The following is a 26210-nucleotide window of genomic DNA, read 5'->3' as shown; positions in this document are numbered from 1 at the left end:
GGAATGCTTTGCTAGCCAGCAGATGACAAAAAGCCCTCCCTTGAGCAATGCTAATGGTTGTCACACTGCTCAGCCGACATCTATTCTAGGTTGTCTTGCCGGTAGGGCCACTAAGTTCCTCTGGACGACGCAGCTTCCCTGGTAGAATAAAACATCAGGCACTTTTTCTGATGTTATCCTCCAGTTGTTTGCGACTCTGCTTTGAGATTGAATGGCCCACTAAAGCCTTGCAGTGTGTAAATTGGTTTCTGCATCTACCTGGTGCAAAACCAGTGCAGGCCTAACTTTAAATTGAATACTGCTTGCTGCAAGCCAGATCTTCTTTAATTTATAAGATGGAAGGGGGTTGGGCTCATAGATTAATTTATGGGCCAACACAAGCCGAATGTCACAGAATGCTCGCCTGTCACGAGTCAAGTGGTTTGGCCCGCCACATGCAGTGGGGGGATCTTGTATGTTTGTTTTGTAGCCACGCTTCCATGGTTGGCACACACCTGCACAGGGTTTACTGTCTGTCTACTTAAACCCCTGTCAGTGTGTGCACCGTTGTTGGTCATTGTCTCTAGCTTAGTCTCTTGAGTCTCTTGTGTAAAAAATACCCATTGCAAGTAACATTTGTGTTTGTTTTCACTGTTCCCGTATTATGTGTAGATCGTTAGTGTTAAATGTTTAATAATGTTCACTGTTATAGTTGTATGTGATTGCCACTTGTGTTTTCTGTGTTTAATGTTAATAAATGTTTCACAAAGTCAAGGGAGTCTGTGTGTCCTGGCCCATGCCTTACGGCACTCAGGCCAGCAGCAACATTACAGAATGACAAACCACCACAGGACGCTTACTCCCTCGGCAAATGAAGGACTTCCTAGCAGGATGTGTGTTTAATGTCTAAATGTAACATTCATAACCATTTTTGTATACCTTGTGTTAATGTTAAAAATTGTTAGTGCTAAGTGTCTCTATGTTCACTGTTTGTGTTACACGGGAGTGCCACTATAATCTTTACGTTTTATGTAAATAAATGTTTGTCCACGTTGAGAGAGTCTCTGCATCCTGCTCTACGCCCTTCAGCACTCGGGCCAACGCGTTACAGAATGACCAACCACCACAGCTAAAGATGGACTTCCTAGCGGAAGATGCGTAGGCACACTGCCCTGCTGCCTGGATCCCAAGAGATTGGGCAGAGGACCGTGACTGGTGTCTATGTCCACCCTGGAAGTGAAGGGGAACACCCCCAAGAATTTCTTGGGGGGGGGGCCTTGAGCCTGGGCCGAGGAAGACCGAAATGCACAACAACCAGAAAGAGGGCGGTTGGGTGGACCCGTCGGGATCTCCAGTGGGCAGAGCTGAAGCCTGTGTCCCTTCCCTTCAGCGGACTCAGCAGCGAGACTGGAGGGGTCTGCCCAACGCCCCGGAGGCAAACCGCCGCTGGGATGCTCCTAGAGTGGCAGGCGAGTGGAGGACCGTTGGGGGAGGTAGCACGTCTGGAACCGGGGCGGACGTGCACGCCCGCATGTCCATTGAGGCCACAGACATGTACAAGGTGCCTGCGCAGACAGCGGGCACCATGTCACAGCGCCTTATATGTTTGTGTGTGGGTGCTATTGTTTGTTTGTGTTTACAACTTTTGTACATCTACAAGCGTAACGTTGTTGGGGGCGTACCGGACTGCCCTGAGAGAGACAGAGAAGCTGCCTTTCTCCCAGGCGGCTGCTTGTGTGTACATGTACACAGTGTCCTGAGACTCGTGTTCACTGGAAGAATGCGTCGGGAGCCGTGACCCTTGGGAGGGGGTTCTGTAACAGAACGCTCGCCTCTCGCGAGTCATGTGGTTTGGCCCGCCCCGTGCAGTGACAGGATCTTTGTTTGTATCCACGCCTGTACACACCTGCACCTTGTTTGGCTTTGTGTATTTAAACCTGCATCAGTGTGTGCAGTGTTGTTGGTCATCGTTGATGTAGCATGTTGTTTGTGAGTTAATGTCTAAATGTAACATTCGTAACCATGTTTGTCTAGCTTGTGTTAATGTTAAAAATTGTCAGTGTTAAGTGTCTCTATGTTCACTGTTTGTGTTATATGGAATGCCACTATAGTCTTTATGTTTTATGTAAATAAATGTTTGTCCACGTCGAGAGAGTCTGTGCATCCTGCTCCACACCCTTCGGCACTCGCGTTACACTGAGAGGACACAGAATCTCTATACTCCCTTATGTTTTATGTTATTAATATGTCTAATTCAAAGTTAAAAACCTCTTTTCCCTGTAAACACTCTTTTTATTACCTCAGTATATACATAGGTTGTGTATATACACAATACGAACACAGTATATATACGTATATACACAAACACAAGGTATATATACACAATTACAAATGAGAAAAACATGGGAGAACAATGAAGTAAGGCAGAGAATACCAGACAAGGGGCGACAGAACTGGCATCAAATAATGTTCTAATCATTCTTTAGGGAATCTGTCAGTCACATATATGTTATGTACAGTATCTTCCAATGAAAATTCACAAAAATCAGCCTTTGTGTACCGTTATTCACGTCACACATATCTCACTCATATGTATTTCGGTTGTGGGCCTCACTGAGCTTGACAACATAGGTTTTTCTGCAGTTGTCAAACGTTTTAAGCTGATTGCAGACATTGCACCTGATCTGTGAACTTTTCAACAGTATGAAACAAACTGGTCTTTTTTCTGTTTTGTTTAGCTTCACTTTTTGTGGCTCAATTGGCTAAAACTCAACAAAAGGAAGTATGATTGTGACCCAGTCTGAAAGATGGTCAGAGATAAATAAGGGCTGATATATCAGTACAAAATTGGGCTTATGTAATGCTTAGACATCCATGGTCAAATTGTTTTCTCAGTCATTAATTGCTGTTCTCAATGTCTTGTCAACTTGATGTTGTATTATGTGTTTTCTGCTACAGAAGAAGCTGACAGATTTGGCCAGTGCAGTGCAGAGAGAAACTCAAAAGGATCCACCTGTCACTACAGAGGACTTTCATATTGTGGTTGGTAGTGTTTCTAGCTATGAGATATGGTTTTGTTTACACTGAAGCATAGTAATATTAAAGCTTGTTAAAGTATATAATATTTCCCATTTCCCATTCTGGCCTTATACTAGTAGCTACTTAAAAATATTAACACACAAGTAGATTATATTTCTCCTATAATTAGATGATGAGTCTTACACATAAAAAGCATGTAAAATGTGTCTTTTATGTATATGGTGTAACATGCATATTTTATATGTAAGATCATCTTCAAAAACACTAAGATAGTACAAGAACACGTGGCTACTGAGTCAGTGAGTTAATTGAACTCCTCAAAAATCTAAACTTCAATGAATGTTTCATACCATGGCACTGCAGATTAGGAGGACCTCTGTTGGCCAGAAGAGGGATTGCTGACACATTGACTATATGATTAAAGACATTATGAGTAAAGAAATTAATTTTAGTTTGCACCTGTGGTATCTGAGTTACCGGCATTTTTGAAAAAAGGTCAGAAGTGTCTATCACTGAAAAACCAGGTAAAATATATTTGTGCCAAAATAAGACAAATAATAACACACATCACTCTCCGACATTTACATATCCATTAGTGCTAGGGTCTCACCGGGAGGAAGAGGAGGCTGGCCTTGAACACGCTGAGAAGCCTACCCAGACACATCCTGCTGGATGTTAAAGTCAAAAGCAGGGTGCCCGTGAGTCAGACGCTCCGGGAGCTTACTCGGTGCGGGAGGGCGAGGTTTCAGGGCCAACATGGGAGTATTGGACTGGCCAACGCTCAGGCGCAGAACATCCTGTTCCTGCTTTTTGTTCATGGCATTGTACCCGTAACGAAAAATGCAGTCCAGCCTATTAGTGCTCAGCCTTTATAGTCCACAGTGCCAATAAGGTCAATATAAAACCCGGTAAACTCGGCACTGGGTCAGTGTCTGCCGATTCAACTCTGGGCCATGAGGCCGGGGATGCTGAGGACTACGTCCCAGATGACACTGTAGTCCCTCATGACAACAACCCACCTGTTCACCCTGACGATGGTCTGACCGGCCAGGTGAAGTGGACAAAGCGCCAGGCACACGGCCTGGACAAGGTGGCTGCCGCTGGGCCACTGAGCAGTCCAATTCTGTCCAAAAGGTAACGAGAGGAAGAGACATCGTGCGCACGCACGTCTGTGGAGACAAAATACGACATGCGCACGCATAAATCTTTGACAGGCTACTTAGTTGAATCCCTAGTCGATACCCAAACTGTAGAAAGAAGAACACACACATCAGTGCCACATATAGAATAGTACCGACACGGTTTGCTTAGTGAACACTTACAATGAACGCGGTACACCGCTGCACGTCTGCAATACAGACAATACAGACAATACCGCAATACGGTCGATCTCAAGTTGTGAAGCACCACTTCGGACACGCAGGCAAGCTAACTGGGTGTGTTTAATCAGCCATTTTAATGTCATCTAGCCAGACAGTCAGACACACTGTATTTTACACATAAATGACCGAGACGAGCGACCGATTTAGCGAGCTAGCTCGGTCGGTCGGTTGTGGCTGCTAATTTTGCCCATTAAATCTCACTTTTACATTCTTGACGTGCATAGACGGGGAATAAAAGCCAGTAAAGAACCAGAGCGTAAAACCTACCGAAAACGGATCGAAGGGCTAAACTTCAGACAACAGGAGAAACCGGCTGTGCTGATCTCCACTGTAATCCGGAGACAGTCAGCTGGTGTTCGGCACCTTTTCCAGTCGCGCTAGTTTACTAGCTAGTTGGCTAACGTACGACAGCTTTCTTTCAGAGTAATCTAACAAAGCGGATGTGTTCAGATTCCACTCATACTGAATAAAATGTACTAAAGGTCATAAAGACGGTGAACTACCATGGCGTTGTTCAAGCATAACCCACTAATGTTAGTATTCAAGAAAAGTACTGAAAACACATCTGCTAATGTTGATTTCTAGCTAACGCTAGTTTAGCTGCACTGTAGCTACAGTACAGTACAGCATTGACCTGTTCCAGCCTCTCCATCTTTATTTCTCTCCAGTATCTTGGCTGTTTTGTTTTGTTTTTTGATGATTTTTGCCCTGGTTTTCTCTCTGAACTGTGAACTCTCTTCTTCTTTGTGTACTGTGAGGACGAGTGTCAGGTGCTGTGCTAATCTCCACTGTCATCCGACTCCAAACACACCTGTACCGGCGTCTCCTCATTAGAGGCGCAGACCTGAATGAACTCCAACGTCCACGAACGCTCCACCTTTACTGTTGATGGTTTATATGAAATTCACAAAGAGCTGTTTGTCCAGAAAATATGAATGTGTCTGCTGAATATAAGCATACACAATATATAAAAATATTTGGATGTATTACTCATTGCATTGTTAAGTTTAAAATCTTGTACACTCGATGAGAATCTGGAATGCCATAAATTCCACTATAACAAATGTAAAGGGGACACATCCGGTTTTAATTGGACCAAAATGCCGAAGAAATTGAGGAAGTTGATGGAGGGCAAAAAATAAAAAAGGAAACATTTAAAATGTATAAAGTGGCTGCAAAATAAGAAAGTACTACAAAGAGATTAAATGCGATCTTTGTCGTCACAAAATGAAACTACACAACAGCGACTGCTGGGACTGACGTGAATGGTAGACTAACGAGCTTACTTAGATGTTTTAGTGTAACTTTAATTTACAACGTATAGGTGGGAGCAGCTAACACACGCAGGCTTATATGTCTTACTTTATACAACAAGTGTGGACTGAGTGGCCATTTGAACTGTAATCAAACAGATTTTTGTTCAGTACATCTAGATACTTTCTGCAGTGTGGAAATACTTTAATGGTGCAACCGCAAACATCCATGTGTAACAAGCAGGTTAATTGGTTTTATTCAAATCAAGTAAATTGTTTGATTAAAAGAAGCAAAATAACCAGAGCAGTTCATATGACCAAATTAACTTAATTAACAAATAAACTTTACAATTTTACTGAGTACATTCAATATCTTACTAAGTGTTAAATCCATTTATTCAGTTATTTAATCAATTTAGCACCATTATGTCCCTTCAGGTTTTCTCAAGTTTCTTCTCAAAGTTGTCTAAGAAAGTGAGAGAGGCTTGTGTGGTGGCGATGGAAGAACTCAGAAGAAGGAAAGGAGGATGCAGACAGTTCACTGTCATAGATGAGAGTAAGTTCAGGCATAGAAGAAATGCAGGTGCATCTTTTATGTGGGTATAGAATTTTGTATAGTCTTAATGATGTATAATGGACATACAAGTCTTCATGCTTCATATCTGTAATTTTTTCATCTTGTTAATAGTTCTTAATTAATGTAATAATGCTTTACTTTTTATGTTACACGGTATGGAAGAGGGCGGATGGCCGGGCGTTGTGGAGGAGGCAGTGGGTCTCTGGGATGCTGGGTGAAAATGCTGTCCACACTAAACAAAGAGAGCCAGTTCTTCACCTAGTTCAGAGAAGGTCCAGAAGGGAACTAGTGCCACTTATCATTCAGCATGTAAGGAGGCGATCCACAATCCTCAGTGGTGAGTGGCGTGTCTACCGGCAGGCTCTGTCTCAGCTTGGCTACAGACATTACACAGTTAACCACAGTATATCATACATGGATGCTCCTACAGGGGCTCACACGCAGAATATAAGGAGGGCCTGGAGAATATACAAGGAAACTGTTTGGAGGCTTAGAGGTAACCGGAGAGAGGAGCTGGTAAAGGATCACTGGACAGTAATAGAAATGTATGAACGGCTAGCAAAAAAACACAATAATGGTCCTCTAGGACGATTCATTCATGATCTTGGAAAACTCCATGAATGAGAACTCCTACTATGCATATTTATTAACAAGCACATTAGTCTGAAGACATCAAGTCTTTTTTTTAATGTGTGTTTTATAAAATATTACCAAGTAATTTATACATTTCTTAACAGACAACTTCAAATGATAAGTTTATTTGAAAGTGTGTCGTTTATAAATGGCCTACAGACATTTATAGATATTCGTGTATATTGAATAGTTTTCACCTTAGCGGCTGTAAAATGCTACAGATAATTTCTATATGACAAGTAATTTAAAAACTACAGCTGCTGTTTGTTACTGTTTAACAAATAATTTGTATGGCTACACTTTTTAATTATTTTAACAGGTTCACAAAGACTCTTAGGAGCCAGGATTAATAAAGCTGTCATTTTAATAATATATTAACTAATGGTGCATATCCTCTGAATTCCTGAATTGGTCACCATTAATTCTGAAATTGTAACATACATATTTACATTAACATTTAAGGTGTTTAGCAGACTCTCTTATCCAGAGTGACTTTGTTGTGCATAACACAATAGCATATTTCATAAATGCAATTAAAACTTTTTTATTTTTTAATAAGATTTAATAAGTGCAAAACTAATGTTCAGGTAAGTGCATCTTCAGTCGGCGTATGAAGACAATGAGGGACTCTGGTGTTCAGACAACCAGAGAAACTTCACCACCTGCAGGGCTACAACAAGGAGTCTTGATGCTTGTCTTCCAGGCCTCTTAAAGGATGGAGCTTAAGCAGGTTGCACCTGAAGCTCCACTCCACTGGTCCACTTGTTATTCTAGCAAAAACGACCTGCCACCTAAAGCCCCTGGAGCCCCAACTCCAAACCCTACACACAGTAACCTAACAACATTCTGAACATTTACTTTAACTAAATGCAGTTCCATTGTTCCTGCACGTATGCAATGGCACAATTCATTATCTAATAAAGAATAGCACTTAAAAACCCAATTAAGCATAACATCTGACTTCCTGATCTGTTCATGATCAGATAATTATGAAGTGAGAGCTTAGATACATCTTATAAATGATCACTAATATATTAATTCATGATGAATAACACTAACTCATTAGTTCATGATTAGTTCATTGTGAATTACAAGCATATAAATGCTCTATAAACTATCGTTATTATAAAGTGTGAGCCTTAAATGCTTCATGCCCTCTCCATTCCCTCTTCTCTGACCTGTCTCCCAGATGGAGGGACGAACTAACACTCTTGCTTTCTTCAAACATAGACTAGACTCATTTATTTGTGGAGTATTTTAAGATTATTTGTTTGTACAGTATTTAAAGAGTACTTATTTGTGGAGTATTTAAGAATATTTATTTATGGACTATTTTAAGAGCATTTATTTGTAGAGTATTTTAATCCTGCACATATGGAAATATCATTGCAATGGTCCACTATTAAAGACACACGGATACACTCCTAGTGGATACAAAAGAAAAGGTATTTATTGGCTCTCAGTAGTCCAGTGCAAACAAAAAGCCATATCCAATAAAAAACAAACAAAAATATTCAAAAAAAGGAAAATGCAGTATTTACAAGTATTTACAAGTTCAAGGGGAAAAAATCCAGCAATCATAAATTCTCCAACATCAATCAACTTCAAAACACAACTCTAGTGAATTTTCCCTTAGAAACATATATAAGGAAACATCACCACAGGAAATTATGTGACATCACTTCCTTTCTTTGGGAAGGAAAATTCCCCATAAAAGTCCCCTTCAACACAGGCTACAGTTTCTTTTCACTCCAAAACAACGTGGAAGCTTCTCCACAAAAATAATCACAGGTAAGTTAATTTTTCTCTTTATCTACTTTGTTTTACCTACTTAGTTAAAAATAAACAAACTTTCTTGGCAAGATAAACATTAAACTTAAACTCCAGAAACAAAATTATAAGAACAATATTTAATCTCAAATACTTACAGTACCTTTCTCTAATGAGTGTGGGGAATCATACGTGACATCCCTCCGCCCAACACAAAACAACCCATGTTGAGTTTCATGATAAAGTCCTCAGGAACGGCTGTGGAAAAAACTGTACTGATACATTGGTCTGGACTCAACTCATGTATCACTCATTCAAGAATCTGAAATTGGCCTTGTGCTCTGCTCTAGCACTTGGCCTACCAAATTATAATCTGACCTTCCACCTTTACGTTTCTGAAAACGGCTCCACAGCCATGGGTGTCCTGGCCCAGGAGCATGGTGGCAGTTATCGCCCTGTGGCCTACCTTTCCAAACCTTTTGATTCGGTCGTTCAAGGCATGCCGGCCTGCTTACGCGCCGTGGCTGCCTCTGCCCTGCTGGTCACTGACGTAGAGAAATTGGCACTATCTCATCCAATGGTTCTTCACACTTCACATCAAGTTATTACTATTCTGAATAACATTCAAACACAGCACATGACAGCACAGCAACGTTCAGGCCTTGAGGCCATCCTCTGTGCCACTCGGAACTTAACCATTAAATCACACATGACCCTGCGCTCACCTGCTAGTCTGTTACAATCATTTTTGACATCGCTAAATCATTCTGCTGACTCTGTGCCCCATGACTGCATGGAGGTTATCCATGAGTCCTTTAGCATGCGTTCTGAACTTTCTAGCACGCTGCTGGAAGGCGGCTATCACATTTTTGTAGATGGCTCATGTTTTAAACCGTCTGACTCTGAATTTCTCTGTGGTTATTCTGTCTGATTTCTGCGTAACCTCATTTGGGAGGCTCACTCTGTCCTTTACAGGTCTTCTCAAGCAGCTGAACTAATGGCATTGACCAGGGCCTGCCATCTATTCCAGGATCAGTTTGTCACCATATACACTGACTCCTGTTATGCGTTTGGGGTTGTTCATGACTTGGGTAAAATTTGGCACTCCAGGAGGTTCCGCAGCTCAGACGGTAAACCCATATCTAATCCAGGACTAGTCTCTGCACTTTTGTCTGCATGTACACTACCAGCTCGGCTGGCTATCGTAAAGGTCAAGGGTCATGACACAACCTCTGAATCTGAGCACAAGGTGGTCAGCAGTGTTGTGAGATCAGAATGATGCCCAGTGCCACCACCAAATTGTCACCATTTGAGGTAATTTATGGTAGACTATTTACCACCCCATGTGCCAGAGGTAACCCAGGTGTTTCTCTTTGAGGTGACATGGACGTGATCCTGGTTGACTACACCAAAATGTTGATTGAGAAATTGAACAGTCCTCAGGCACCCAACGCAACGTTTCTGCTACACATTTGACTCCTGCAAATTAGCTGACAAACAGTTGCAGATATTCTTTTTAGCGTTATTACCTCAAAGTTTGAGAGTGGCGGGAGTGTAGCTCAGTGCTAGAGTGCATACTTTGCATGTCAGAGGTCCTTGGTTCCATACTCAGCCCCTCCAGCCTAGTTGACTGATCTTTAGAACAACTGCATGTGCTTTAGAATTTAGTTATATCCTCTCTAGAAGGGGTTCATTTTGGAAGCATATACAGCTGTGCTTTACGCTGATGCTATCGATAGTGCACGATCAGCTTCCAATGACAGTTACTCATGAGTCAGAAGGCTGTCAATATTTTAGTAACTTCCAACCCTTTCAAGGCTTTTCTACTGTCAGACTTAAGGTGCAAGCTCGTGCATTGTTAAAGACCAGTTCATGACTTGCTTCTGAGGCATGATGGCCAAGTGGCAAGGTGTTAGTTTTATAAACCAAAGCCCACAGTTTCAATCCCTGTTTGTGTCTTTCAGAAGATTGTATTCATCTGAGAGCTTCAACTTTGTTCATGGAAGCCAGACAAAGATGTGCTGAGGGTAAACATGTTTCTCCAAATCTCAGGCTCTTTTCTTTCTTGTTTTCCCCTCATGCTCTCTCTCCTTAGGGAAATAGTTCAGGGACACATACTCTTGTATAAAGGCTTTTCGCCAGATACTTATGACACAACATCCACCACTCTTCTAGCTCACCGCAAGCAGTAAAACACACACCACTTTGAGCCGCTCCAGTCGTATATCCTTCTTTGTTTATTTGTTGTGAATGCCACCATAGCTTCAACGACTGGTGCAGTTGATCCAGTTTGGGTTAAAGATGATGGGTGTATCACATGAGCTTCATAAACAAGATGTTTCGACTCAAACAAACTGCACCTTGTTTAGTCCATTAATAAAACAAGATGTGGTCTTAGACTGGCAAACTCTTGACTGCATGGGCCTTAAAGTCTTGCCATGGTCCTCGTCTGAGAATGGAGGTCCATACAGAGATCCATAATAGCTGATGCTTTGTGGATCATTCCTGCCAGACTGCTGACTAGTGGAGTTGATGACAGATCTCACACTGGAGCTCTGCATTTCTGACAGGGTAGTCAGGGCAGTTTGCAATGTATCATTACAGTGTACTGGTGAATAGAGGACTTAGATCAGTGTAGGGGTGAATAGAGGGCTTAGATCAGTGTACTGGTGAATAGAGGGCTTAGATCATTGTAGGGGTGAATAGAGGGCTTAGATCAGTGTAGGGGTGAATAGAGGGCTTAGATCAGTGTAGGGGTGAATAGAGGGCTTAGATCAGTGTAGGGGTGAATAGAGGGCTTAGATCAGTGTACTGTGTGACACTCGTCTGTCCTCTGTAACAGCTGACCCTGATGCTTGGATTGGCTGGAATGGCCAAGTACTCTCTCAGTCAGCCAGGTGGGGTGGAAGGGCAGGGCAGGGCAGGATAGGGCAGGGGGCAGAGGCCACAAGGTACAGGTGGAGAAAGGGAGGTGCAGGTGGTGGAGGGCAGTGTTACCGAAGGCCAGCATGCAAGAATGAGAGTGAGAGAATGTGACATTGAGAGAGACAGATAGAGAGAGAGAGTGTGTGTGTGTGTGTGTGTGTGTGTGTGTGTGTGTGTGTGTGTGTGTGTGTGTGTGTGTGTGTGTGTGTGTGTGTGTGTGTGGGAGAGAGAGTGAGAGAAAAAACACACAAACACACACACATCTGATAGTTAGGCAGATAGACATGACAGAAGAGTGAAAGGTTCATTCAGCCAATGCGAATGTTCTGCGTTCAATACTTAATTAAATCTATTTATTAACAATTTACTATTTGCCATACAGTAGACAGCTCTGCCTTGAGATCTGAAGTAAATTTATTTTTTATTTAATATAGAATGTAACGTGAAAAATAAATTCTGGTTTTAAAAAATTTCTCTTTTCTACCACTGTCAGTGGTACAACACTACCACCTGTTAGTAGATCGACTCTGGTTTTGTAGATTAATTCCTTTGTCACTTTATCAGATGCCTAAATGACAGAAAAAATACATATACCATCTGACAGCAGGTGAGTGTAAACAAGCAATGTTAACACAAACAACTCCACCAACAAACAAATATGTACAAGACAAGCCTTATAGGAGCAAAGAAACACAGAGGACCAAGGAGTGGAACTGATCGAGATGAAAATACATTTTTCAGGATTTGCTAAATTGCAGCTGTACCTAGAACAGCTTTATTGTTTTAGGATGGTTTGCACAGTTTTGGGGAGTTTTGTTGTTCTTTTTGTTTTGAATTTTTGTTGATAGAAATATCTGAATAGGGTTACAAAAAGCAGTGTGAACAGCAGGGCTCTAACACATGTTTCTTGAACTTCCTGGGAGTCCCGTAAGGATGCAAGAATTCCCTGAACACGGATGTGATGATTTAAATGAAGGAGGAAACATTTTGATCAGTTTTTTAAATCTAAATGAAGTTAGCATAAGTTCCAGTGCGATGACAGGCCTGTTGAAAGTCTTCCTTAGAACAAGGAAATGCCTCAGTGCACTTGGAAAACCTGCCTACAATCACTAGCAAGTACTTCAACTGACCACAAGGTGGAATGTGCATAAAGTCTATCTGTAGACACTGAAAGGGATATTCTGGAGCCGGTAAGGCATCATATTTGGCTTGTGTTTTACCCTGGTTGCTTCTGGCACAGGTTAAATAGCAATCTAGGAGGAGTTTTACAGTGAGACATTTTGCAGGAATACAAAACTGTTTTTTGAATGCTAGCCATCACTCCCCCTTTGTGCAACGTGAAATCCCATGAAAATGACGCACAAGAAATGGAAAAATAGATTTAGGAAGGGTGACACGCCATTAGACCATTTTAATCAGGACTACAGCCCTAATCAACCCAGTGAGAGCAGTCCTGTTGTGTACTCTGAGTTTGTAAGAAATGCAGATTGATATTATTCGGCACAAAGCAATGAGAAAACATGGCGATAGCTTCACACATCGAGGATATAGTGTATGGGCATGAGGGGGCATTAACAGCTGCCCAACGTGGAATCTCATCTGCTGAAGCATTGCCAGTGGTCGTGTCAGACTCAGAGGTTGTGTCATGACCCTTGACCATTACGATAGCCAGCCAAGCTGGTAGTGTACATGCAGACAAAGTTGCAGACACTAGTCCTGGATTAGAAATGGGCTTACCTTCCAAGATACGAAACCCCCGGAGCGACAAATCTTATTGAAGTCATGAGCAACCCCAAATGCATAACGAGAATCAGTGTAGATGGTGACAACCTGATCCCGGAGTAGATGGCAGACCCTGGTCAACAGCATCAGCTCAGATTCTTGAGCAGACCTGTAAGGGAGAGAGTAAGCCGCCCAAATGAGGTTAGGCAGAGAGCAGACAGAATAACCGGTTGAAACGGTCAGACAGTTTAAAACATGGGCCATCAAGAAAAATGTGATAGCTGCCTATTTTTGATATCAGTCATGTTAGGAGGCATAAACCTACAGTTTCTCAACCAGCATCATGAATGGAGCAGAAATATTCATGGGGGGATGGAGCCCTGCTCCAAAGTTTCACCCTGCTATAGAGAGTTGAGGTTAGTATAGAGGGTGGGTGTGGCATGCCGTCCGCTCCTCCTCCAGAATATGTCGGTACAGACACACTCACCTGATTAAGCCCTTCTCGAAGTGATAAAGCAATGCCTTACACAATGCCTTTGGTGTTTTTGCTTATCTTTTTTTCATTGCTTTAACATGCTCTTCCTCCCTGCAATATGCAGGATGATCCGTTGCTTAAAATGATATGAAGTTTAGTTTATGGGATCATTATACAGCGTATCGCTGTATTGGACACTTCTAGCTAGGGCAAGCTAAGCTGTGGTTAGTTCCTACAACTAACGTGAGCTAGCTACCTGTCCATCCATACGTTCAGTGAACAAATACGCGACAACTCAAGAGATCCAGCTGTGCACAACCGCACTGTTTCACAATACCAAGCCAGCTTGTGTACCCCGACAATTCTGTCTACTCGCTGTGATGCTGCGTTTTGTTCTGGCACTGTTAACATCACGAGGCAAGCGGCAGTACTGGGTCTGTGAACCTTTACTGTAAAAACATGGAAAAATGAAATTGCGTGCGTGTGTGTGCATGTGAGAGAGAGAGACTGGCAGACTCTCCTCCCCTCAAGGTCCGTTAGTAAAAAAAAAAATTTCATCTGGAAATCTAAGTTGCTATATTGTGCTGTGTAATGTTAAACTTAGCACAACAATGTCCTGTAGGTCACATAAATAACGTAAGTAGCCTAATGTCATAATAACAAATATGAACAGGAATGATCAACCACTACAAACAGAATGTTAAAATATTAAAATAACGAGTTGATTACAAATCGAGTAAACATTTAGAAAGTGAAACTTAACCAGAAAACCCATATTCTATCATTTAACCAATGAAAGATAGAAAATCACAACAACAAAAAACAACATAATAACATGTCGAAAAGATCTGCACTAACATTAACAGGCATGCTGTTGTGTCACCATAGCAACCACAGCAGCTAGGGTTTTTACACAGGATACAAGATTTCAATACATTGCGATTAGCAAACTAACATTTTCAAAAGAAACATAAAATAAAAAATAATATCTGTACCTGTGATGATATATAAACATGTAAAAAAATCAATTGCTTGTTAATGTGTGAGTGTGTGTGAGAGTGTGTGTGAGAGTGTGTGTGAGAGTGTGTGTGAGAGTGTGTGTGTGTGAGAGACAGACTTGGCTCCCCTGGTAGAAGGAACAGAATGAATATAGTTATCAAACGAAAGAAAGGCTGCAGGAACTAAAATTAGTCTATCCCTTCCCAAAACAACACCCATTAAAATGTACATAGCACATATAATGTCGAAAGGGATTCAAGAGTAAAACCATGTTCTAATCCCAAAATTATTGGACAGAGTTTAACTTGACGCAACCAACCTCCAGTTCCGTTAATAAAAGCTTTGAGTGGCGTGCGGTCCAACGCACCTAGATAATTGCTCCGAAAGTGTTCGCACACACAAACGGCATAATACATGCAGGCAAGAGAAAGATGTAAAAGTAAAGAAACATGGAGTTGTTTTGGTGAAATTGATAAGACAAACATACATACGTTTATGAGAACCTGGTGCACTTACTAAGTTCCAAAATGCTACAGTTCTAAACCTAAAAGCAAGAAAGAAAGCATAAAATAAAACCCTAAAGAAATGAAGCCACGTTGTACGTGAAAAGGGGCAAAAATGAAAAGAAACATAGCTAAGAAGAAAAGCTTACAGCACCTGGTATTCCCAGGCGGTCTCCCATCCAAGTACTAACCAGGCCCGACCCTTTTTTTTGTCACTTTTCTGTTTAGATTTAATGTTCATTTTCAAAATGAGTATGTGCGGTGTGGCAACACTTAATGGGGCCGGGGATGTGAATAAAAGAACACAGTTTTTTCAGTTAATCAAATTTAAAGGAAATAATGTAGATTTTGCTCTATAGTGATAGACAGAATGAAGCAGACTGGCCGTGAGAGTGAGAAGGTAAAGCCTTCCTTAGTCACAACAGTACCATGTCTGGGGGCGTGGCTGTGTCATGTCTGGGGGCGTGGCTGTTTCATGTCTGGGGGCGTGGGTCTGCCCCTTCCCAACAGCTGGGTTCCACTATTTGTAGTGGAGGATATTGATGCTCTTAAAGTAAAAAAAAAAAAACCCCAAACTAGCCGACCTGCTTGGGGTAAAGGTACAGGGGGCTCTGGTGTGTTCTCCTTTTCAGAACGTGACACAGATGTACTCTCTGTCCAAGTTTTTCTTTGGTTTAGAGCATAAACATGGTCAGAGCAGATGGATACATGCCTTGAAGTCTGGTACTGTACTCTCAGATCTTGTGGAGATTTGTAGAAGAGCAGCACAGTTTAAACTACGCTGTATACCAGCGAATATAGATCATACCAGGAGTTGGAAAATATTTACTTAGATGGTTCCCCTCAGGTAGAAGAAGAGGCTGTATTGGGTCTCGAGGGGCCACTGTCCCTGGTGGAGTTGCAGGTTCCCCTTCAGGGCATGGAGGGTGGGAAAGCCCCAGATATTGATGGACTGCCTCAGAGTTTTACGAATCCTTCTGGTCTGTGGGTGGAGAGGATGTGCTGAACAATGACAGTCTCACAAAAGGAAGCACTCTTTATTTGTGGGTATAATTACACACAGAAGAAGAAAGCACAATGTCAACTTCTGAATTTAATAAGATGGCAGTGTGGCTCAGTAGGAAGTGTTTGAGGGTCAGAGTGACAGTAGTATTGTAAAGGTGGTGAAGAATCGTATAGTGTTAGATTTTAAGTTTTATTCTCCTATGAATGATATGACTACTTTTGAAAATATTTGGGGTTACAGTGATGTTTTGTGAAAGATGAGGGAGTGGATTTTGGTGTTTCTTTAAATTTTCTTTTTCCTTTTTGAAATTGTATGGTGTGTTTGAATGTGCTTGTATATAATTGTTTAATAAAGTTTATTGAGAAATCTGAAAATTTCTCTCTGTCCTTCTCCATCTGGGTCCCCATGGAGCTCTCTCTCTCCTCTTCTTCATCTTGAGTTCAGGTTTCTAAGCTGCTCTCTCTCTCTCTCTCTCTCTCTCTCTCTCTCTCTTTCGCTCTGTTTGTCTCCCCCTTCTCCATCTGGAGTCCAGGTCTCGGAGAGAGAGAGAGAGAGAGAGAGAGAGAGAGAGAGAGAGAGAGAGAGACTCCAGATTGAGGGAGAGACAGAGGGAGAGAGAGAGGGATGGGTGCACAGGCACCCAGACTCCGCATGTAAAGAGGAACATGTAGAGAGAGATGGAGGGTCGCACGGCGACCCAGACTCCAGATGGAGTGAGAGAGAGAGAAATGAGAGGGAGGGCCGCACGGGACTACGGATGTAGGGAGAGAGAGGGAGGAGACCAGGACTCCAGATGGAGAAGGAGAGACTCTCTCCCTCCATTCAGAGTCTGTCACAGTGTGGCCCTCCTTCCTCCCCCCCCCCCTCTCTCTCTCTCTCTCTCTCTCTCACACACACACAGATAATAGTTCTGTCTCTCTCTCTCTCTCTCTCTCTCTCTCTCTCTCTCTCTCTCTCTCTCTCTCTCTCCCTGTCTCTCCCTCCATCAGGAGTTTGGGTCCCAGTGTGCATCTCCCTCTCTCTTGCTAAAGCTTTGATAAAGACATTAACACTAACAACAGATGACAACAACATTATAACCGTTTACAATATTAGTAACAACAGCAATAATAATAGAACTACAACAATACATCCAATACCAATAAAAATAACAACAACAACAATAATAATAATAATAATACCAATAATAATAATAATAATAATAATAATAATAATAATAATAATAAAGTCTTTGTGTCTCCGGTATCTGACTCGGTCACTCACTGTCCCTCAGACTGTGGCAGGAGTGAACGTACAGCGCTGCCAGTGTGATGACCTCTTTATGTTCACCAACAACATACGGCAGCTTCTCCTCATCAGGGAGATTTTTAAATACGTGGCTAATTTTCTTAAAGAATTTAGTTCTAATCTGTCTAAATGTTGTACATTCATTCAGAAAGTGCAGCTTTGTCTGGGTTTTATAGTCCTGGTACTGCTGACACAGTCTCTGCTCTTCAGGTAAACAGGACTGTTTATGTCTGCTGGTCTCTATGGCCAGGCGGTGGTCACTGAGTCTGTACTTGGTCAGGGTGGACCTCAGTTTTGGATCAGACAGTGTTCTTAGGTAATCTGCCACGCTGTACCTTTGATTTAGGGCCAGATAACATTTTGATTGAGTTTCCCAATAAGTGATGTTGTTTTGTAATTCTGGTGATTCTGATTGGGTTTGCTGTTATTTTCTGGTCCTCAGCATGTGTAGTGTTAGTGTGTGTTAGTGTGTGTTAGTGTGTGTTAGTGTAGTGTTAGTGTGTGTTAATGCTGAACTGTATTTCCGGACCAGCTGAGTGAGGGCACTGTTCTCTTTGCTCAGCTCTTGGTACTCCAGACCTTTAGAATGATATAAGTTTGGAATTTAACTGCCCTTGTTTCTGTCTTTATTATTAATAGATCTCTGCCCAGCTCTGCCCCGTGTGCTTTGTTTGTGGTGTTCCTGTGCACCTTTAATGATGTTAGTCCACTTAAGAATAAAATCATTAGGGACAAAAAATTAGTACCTTGGTATAATGAGCACATTCACAATTTAAATCAAAACACTCTCCTCACATGATGCAGAAAAGTTGGTCCATGCATTTATTACATCAAGATTAGACTACTGTAATGCAATAATATCTGGCGGTAACATTAAGCACTCCAAATGGATACAAAAGAAAAGGTTTTTATTGGCTCCCAGTGCTCCAGTGCAAAAGAAAAACCACATCCCATCAAAAACATACAAAAATGTTAAAAAAAGGAAAGTTTAGCATTTACAAAAATAAAAGTCCAGCAATTATAAATTCTCCAATATCAATCAAAATCAAAACACCACTCTCTTGAATTTTCCCTTAGAAACTTAAATATGGAAAAACAGCAAATGAGGTGATGTCACTTCCTGTCTTTGGGCAGGCATATTCCCCATAAAAGTCCCCTTTAACACACTATGGTTTCTTTTCCCTCCAAAACAACATGGAAGCCTCTCCACAAAAATAATCACAGGTAAGTTATTTTTCTCTTAATCTACTTTTGTTTTACCTACTTCAATCAAATATACAGACTTTCCTGGCTAGATAAACATTATACTTAAACTCTAGTAACATATTATAAGAACAATATTTCATCTTAAATACTTACAATAAATTTCTCTTTCTCTGCAGGTCCTCACTAAATAACACTATTTCCATGTTAAACATTACTCATTAAATCACATCATCAGTAAAGTTTAACCAAACAATTCCTGTATGTTAATTTACACACACACACACACACACACACACACACACAGACACACATGCATCTTAAACACAAGAGTCCATATGAACACACTGTGGTGGAGGGTAACTATCATAATACATTACACTCATACTACTGTGTACAACATCTGTATCACTCCAACACAGAAAACAGAATGAGAAACCTTTCAGTTTCCAAAGATTTCCACCTTTAATGTGTAGATTTGTACAGAGTTTAACACAGTGAGGTTATGATTCCACAGCATGTGTAACTTGTAGAACAGTATTTATGTCATATGTACAGAAATCAACTGCAGCTCAGTCCTTTATTTGAGCATCATTTATTGTATGTGTGTGTATGTGTGTGTGTATGTGTGTATGTGTGTGTGTGTGTGTGTGTGTGTGTGTGTGTGTAAAAGAGAGTGAGAGGTATAGAGTGAATGACAGAGAGAGATGTGTAGCGTGTATGTGTGAGAAAGAAGTGTAGTGTGTGTAAGAGTGTGTGTGAGAGAGAGGTGTGTGTGTGTGTGTGAGAGGGAGAGAGAGAGAGAGGTAGTGTGTGTGTGTGTGTGTGTGTGTGTGTGTGTGTGTGTGTGTGTGTGTGTGTGTGTGTGTGTGTGTGTGTGTGTGTGTGTGTGTGTGTGTGTGTGTGTGCGCGTACGTTTGCGTGAGAGACTTGTGTGTGTAATGGTGTGTGTGAGAGAGAAAGAGAGAGAGGTGTTTTGTGTGTGTGTGCATACGTTTGCGTAAGAGACTTGTAGTGTGTGTGTGTGTGTCACAGAGAGATGTACTGTGTGTTTGTGTGTGTGAGAGGTGTGTGTTTGTGCGTGTGTGTGTGACAGAGAGAGACAGGTGTATTTTGTGGTATTGTGTGTGTGTGTGTGTGTGTGTGTGTGTGTGTGTGTGTGTGTGTGTGTGTGTGTGTGTGTGTGTGTGTGTGTGTGTGACACAAGGGTGTAGTGTGTGTGTGTGCAGGCGTGCAAGAGAGAGGTGTAGCGTGTGTTTGTGTGTTTGTGTGTGTGTGTTTGTGTGTGTGTGTTTGTGTGTGTGTGTTTGTGTGTGTGTGTTTGTGTGTGTGAGAGAGAGGGAGACACACACACACAAAGGTGTAGTGTGTGTGTGTGTGTGTGTGTGTGTGTGTGTGTGTGTGTGTGTGTGTGTGTGTGTGTGTATTTTATACTCAGCAGGCATGTGTGTATTATGATGTTCACCAGTTGTGTGTTTCCCTGCAGACTCAGGTGTTCCTCCAGGACACAGGAGGCTATTCTAGCTCACACACACACACTGAGGAGTTATAATAAACCCAAAACCCTGCATAGAGGGGCTCAGTGAATGTGGAGTGGAGTGTGTGTAAGTGTGTGAGTGTGTGTGTGTGAGAGGAGACGCTGTAGAAGGACAGAGTGCCGGCGGGCCAGTCCAGATACACTCCTACTCTGTTTGAGCTGGAGGGGGCAGAGATGGTAGTTCTCTTCTTATTATTGTGCCAGACAGTGTAACTGTTATCAGAGCAGTTCAGACTCCAGGACTTTAGATTACGTCCAAACCAACAGTCATCACTGGCTCCTTTCCTGCTGATTCCTTTATATGTCACTGATATACCAGCCTTCCTCCCACTGCACTCAACCTCCCAGTAAGAGCGTCCAGTCAGACTCTCTCTACACGCAACCTGCTTCCAGACATCAAATCTCTCTGGATGATCAGGATACGGTTGTTGCTCCTTCACACACGTCACCTTTCTGTTCCCCTCAGACAGAGAGAGACGTGTGTGTGCTGTGTTTGGGTCCAGTGTGAGATCACATGCATCTGCACACAAGAAGACACATTAGAGGAGAGATCACAAATAGTGTGTGTGTGTGTGTGTGTGTGTGTGTGTGTGTGTGTGTGTGTGTGTGTGTGTGTGTGTGTGTGTGTGTGTGTGTGTGTGTGTGTGTGTGTGTGTGTGTGTGTGTGTGTGAGTACATTATATTTACTGCTTACATTTTCTTATTCCTCGTTTGATTCTGATCTCCCCTGCGTGCTCCACCCTAAAGAAACACACACAAACAGATAGTAGTTCTCTCTCTCTCACATACACACAGATAATAGTTCTGTCTCTCGCTCTCTCTCTGTCTCACACACAGATAATAGTTCTGTCTCTCTCTCTCTCACCCACACACACAGATAATAGTTCTCTCTCTCTCTCTCTTTCTCTCGGTCTCACAGTGATAATAGTTCTGTCTCTGCTTCACATATACACACAGATAATAGTTCTGACTCTCTCTCTGTCTCACACACAGATAATAGTTCTGTCTCTCTCTCTCACACACACAAATAATAGTTCTGTCTCTCTCTCACACATAGATAATAGATCTGTCTCTCTCTCACACACACAGATAATAGTTGTCTCTCTCTCTGTCTCACACACAGATAATAGTTCTGTCTCTCTCTCTCTCTCGGTCTCACACACAGATAATATTTCTATCTCTCTCTCTCTCACATATACACAGATAATAGTTCTGTCTCTCTCTCTGTCTCACACACAGATAATAGTTCTGTCTGTCTCTTTCTCTCTCTCTGTCTAACACACAGATAATAGTTCTGTCTCTCTCTCTGTCTCACACACAGATAATAGTTCTGTCTCTCTCTCTAACATACAAACAGATAATAGTTCTCTCTCTCTCTCTCTCTTGGTCTCACACAGATAATAGTTCTGTCTCTCTCTCGGTCTCACACACAGATAATATTTCTGTCTCTCTCTCTCACATACACACAGATAATAGATCTGTCTCTCTCTTGGTCTCACACAGATAATAGTTCTGCCTCTCTCTGTATCACACACAGATAATACTTCTGTCTCTCTCTCTCACACACAGATAATACTTCTGTCTCTCTCTCACACACACAGATAATAGTTCTCTCTCTCTCTCACACGGATAACAGTTCTGTCTCTTTCTCTCTCTCACACAGATAATAGTTCTGTATGTCTGTCTCACACACAGATAATAGTTCTGTCTGTCTCTCTCTGTCTCACACACAGATAATAGTTATCTCTCTCTCTCTCTCACACACACAGATAATAGTTCTCTCTCTCTCTCCCTCTCTCTCTCTGTCTCACACTTAATAGTTCTGTCTCTCTCTCTCGGTCTCACACAGATAATAGTTATGTCTCTCTCTCGGTCTCACACAGATAATAGTTATGTCTCTCTCTCGTTCTCACACACACATAATAGTTCTATCTATCTCTCTGTCTGACACACAGATAATAGTTCTGTCTCTCTCTCTCACACACACAGATAATAGTTCTGTCTCTCTCTCACACATAGATAATAGATCTGTCTCTCTCTCACACACACAGAAAATGGTTGTCTCTCTCTCTGTCTCACACACAGGTAATAGTTCTGTCTCTCTCTCTCTCTCTCTCTCTCGGTCTCACACACAGATAATAGTTCTGTCTGTCTCTCTCTCTCTCTCTCTCTCTCTGTCTAACACACAGATAATAGTTCTGTCTCTCTCTCTCTCACACAGATAATAGTTCTGTCTCTCTCTCTCACACACACACAGATAATAGCTCTCTCTCTCTCTCTCTCTCTCTCTCTCTCTCGGTCTCACACAGATAATAGTTCTGTCTCTCTCTCGGTCTCACACACAGATAATATTTCTGTCTCTCTCACACACAGATAATAGTTCTCTCTCTCTCTCACACGGATAACAGTTCTGTCTCTTTCTCTCTCTCACACAGATAATAGTTCTGTATGTCTCTGTCTCACACAGATAATAGTTTTCTCTCTCTCTCTCTCTCTCTCTCACACAGATAATAGTTCTGTATGTCTCTGTCTCACACACAGATAATAGTTCTCTCTCTCTCTCTCTCACACACACAGATAATAGTTCTCTCTCTCTCTCTCTCTCTCGCTCACACACACAGATAATAGTTCTCCCTCTCTCTCTCGGTCTCACACTTAATAGTTCTGTCTCTCTCTCTCGGTCTCACACAGATAATAGTTCTGTCTCTCTCTCTCGGTCTCACACAGATAATAGTTCTGTCTCTCTCTCGGTCTCACACAAAGATAATAGTTCTGTCTCTTTCTCTCTCACACAAAGATAATAGTTATGTCTCTCTCTCTCTGTCTCACACATGGATAATAGTTCTCTCTCTCTCTCTCGGTCTCAAACAGATAATAGTTCTGTCTCTCTCTCGGTCTCACACACATAATATTTCTGTCTCTCTCTCACATACACACAGATAATAGTTCTGTCTGTCTCTCTCTCTCTCTCTCTCTCTCTCTCTCTCTCACATGCACACAGATAATAGTTCTGTCTCTCTGTCTCACACACAGATAATAATGTCTCTCTCTCTGTCTCACACACAAATAATAGTTCTATCTCTCTCTGTCTCACAGATAATGGCTCTCTCTCTCTCGCTCTCTCTCTCTCTCTCTCTCGGTCTCACAAACAGATAATAGTTCTGTCTCTCTCTCTCTCTCTGTCTCACACAGATCATTTTTCAGTCTCTCTCTCTCACATACACACAGATAATAGTTCTGACTCTCTCTCTCTCTCTCTCTCTGTCTCACACACAGATAATAGTTCTGTCTCTCACACACAGATAATAGTTGTCTCTCTCTCTGTCTCACAAACAGATAATAGTTCTGTCTCTCTCTCCCTGTCTCACACACAGATAATAGATTTGTCTGTCTCTCTCTCTCTCTCTCTCTCTCTCTCTCTGTCTCACACACAGATAATAGTTCTGTCTGTCTCTCTCTGTCTCACACACAGATAATAGTTATCTCTCTCTCTCTCTCTCACACACACAGATAATAGTTCTCTCTCTCTCTCCCTCTCTCTCTCTGTCTCACACTTAATAGTTCTGTCTCTCTCTCTCGGTCTCACACAGATAATAGTTATGTCTCTCTCTCGGTCTCACACAGATAATAGTTATGTCTCTCTCTCGTTCTCACACACACATAATAGTTCTATCTCTCTCTCTGTCTGACACACAGATAATAGTTCTGTCTCTCTCTCACACATAGATAATAGATCTGTCTCTCTCTCACACACACAGAAAATGGTTGTCTCTCTCTCTGTCTCACACACAGGTAATAGTTCTGTCTCTCTCTCTCTCTCTCTCTCTCGGTCTCACACACAGATAATAGTTCTGTCTGTCTCTCTCTCTCTCTCTCTCTCTGTCTAACACACAGATAATAGTTCTGTCTCTCTCTCTCTCACACAGATAATAGTTCTGTCTCTCTCTCTCACACACACACAGATAATAGCTCTCTCTCTCTCTCTCTCTCTCTCTCGGTCTCACACAGATAATAGTTCTGTCTCTCTCTCGGTCTCACACACAGATAATATTTCTGTCTCTCTCTCACACACAGATAATAGTTCTCTCTCTCTCTCACACGGATAACAGTTCTGTCTCTTTCTCTCTCTCACACAGATAATAGTTCTGTATGTCTCTGTCTCACACACAGATAATAGTTCTCTCTCTCTCTCTCTCTCACACACACAGATAATAGTTCTCTCTCTCTCTCTCTCTCTCGCTCACACACACAGATAATAGTTCTCCCTCTCTCTCTCCCTCTCTCTCTCGGTCTCACACTTAATAGTTCTGTCTCTCTCTCTCGGTCTCACACAGATAATAGTTCTGTCTCTCTCTTTCGCTCTCACACAGATAATAGTTCTGTCTCTCTCTCGGTCTCACACAAAGATAATAGTTCTGTCTCTTTCTCTCTCACACAAAGATAATAGTTATGTCTCTCTCTCTCTGTCTCACACATGGATAATAGTTCTCTCTCTCTCTCTCGGTCTCAAACAGATAATAGTTCTGTCTCTCTCTCGGTCTCACACACATAATATTTCTGTCTCTCTCTCACATACACACAGATAATAGTTCTGTCTGTCTCTCTCTCTCTCTCTCTCTCTCACATGCACACAGATAATAGTTCTGTCTCTCTGTCTCACACACAGATAATAATGTCTCTCTCTCTGTCTCACACACAAATAATAGTTCTATCTCTCTCTGTCTCACAGATAATGGCTCTCTCTCTCTCGCTCTCTCTCTCTCTCTCTCTCTCGGTCTCACAAACAGATAATAGTTCTGTCTCTCTCTCTCTCTCTCTCTGTCTCACACAGATCATTTTTCAGTCTCTCTCTCACATACACACAGATAATAGTTCTGACTCTCTCTCTCTCTCTCTGTCTCACACACAGATAATAGTTCTGTCTCTCACACACAGATAATAGTTGTCTCTCTCTCTGTCTCACAAACAGATAATAGTTCTGTCTCTCTCTCCCTGTCTCACACACAGATAATAGATTTGTCTGTCTCTCTCTCTCTCTCTCTCTCTCTCTCTCTCTCTCTCTCTCTGTCTCACACACAGATAATAGTTCTGTCTGTCTCTCTCTGTCTCACACACAGATAATAGTTATCTCTCTCTCTCTCTCTCACACACACAGATAATAGTTATCTCTCTCTCTCTCTCCCTCTCTCTCTCGGTCTCACACTTAATAGTTCTGTCTCTCTCTCTCGGTCTCACACAGATAATAGTTATGTCTCTCTCTCGGTCTCACACAGATAATAGTTATGTATCTCTCTCGGTCTCACACACACATAATAGTTCTATCTCTCTCTCTGTCTGACACACAGATAATAGTTCTGTCTCTCTCTCACACATAGATAATAGATCTGTCTCTCTCTCACACACACAGAAAATGGTTGTCTCTCTCTCTGTCTCACACACAGGTAATAGTTCTGTCTCTCTCTCTCTCTCTCTCTCTCGGTCTCACACACAGATAATAGTTCTGTCTGTCTCTCTCTCTCTCTCTCTCTCTCTCTGTCTAACACACAGATAATAGTTCTGTCTCTCTCTCTCTCACACAGATAATAGTTCTGTCTCTCTCTCTCACACACACACAGATAATAGTTCTCTCTCTCTCTCTCTCTCTCTCTCTCTCTCGGTCTCACACAGATAATAGTTCTGTCTCTCTCTCGGTCTCACACAGATAATAGTTCTGTCTCTCTCTCGGTCTCACACACAGATAATAGTTCTCTCTCTCTCTCACACGCATAACAGTTCTGTCTCTTTCTCTCTCTCACACAGATAATAGTTCTGTATGTCTCTGTCTCACACAGATAATAGTTTTCTCTCTCTCTCTCTCTCACACAGATAATAGTTCTGTATGTCTCTGTCTCACACACAGATAATAGTTCTCTCTCTCTCT

At 41.9% G+C, this 26210-nt stretch overlaps 1 protein-coding gene across 1 annotated transcript in view; it reads right to left on the bottom strand.

Annotated features, from left to right (window-relative positions):
- Positions 1-18441: 18441 nt before the first annotated feature.
- Positions 18442-26210, bottom strand: part of LOC145657323 (NACHT, LRR and PYD domains-containing protein 3-like) — a 31657-nt gene continuing 23888 nt past the window's right edge. Inside the window, exons 8-9 of the mRNA XM_081711710.1 lie at positions 20985-21031; positions 18442-20810 (exon numbers count right to left, since the gene is read on the bottom strand). Of these exons, the coding sequence (XP_081567836.1) occupies positions 20269-20810; positions 20985-21031 (589 nt within the window). The 3' untranslated portion in view covers positions 18442-20268. The remainder of the gene's footprint in view (positions 20811-20984; positions 21032-26210) is intronic.

The sequence above is a fragment of the Electrophorus electricus genome, chromosome 1 (assembly GCF_041902795.1).
Source record: "Electrophorus electricus isolate QZ-2024a chromosome 1, ASM4190279v1, whole genome shotgun sequence".
Lineage (NCBI taxonomy): Eukaryota > Metazoa > Chordata > Actinopteri > Gymnotiformes > Gymnotidae > Electrophorus > Electrophorus electricus.
This window is presented reverse-complemented; position numbering and strand designations above follow the sequence as displayed.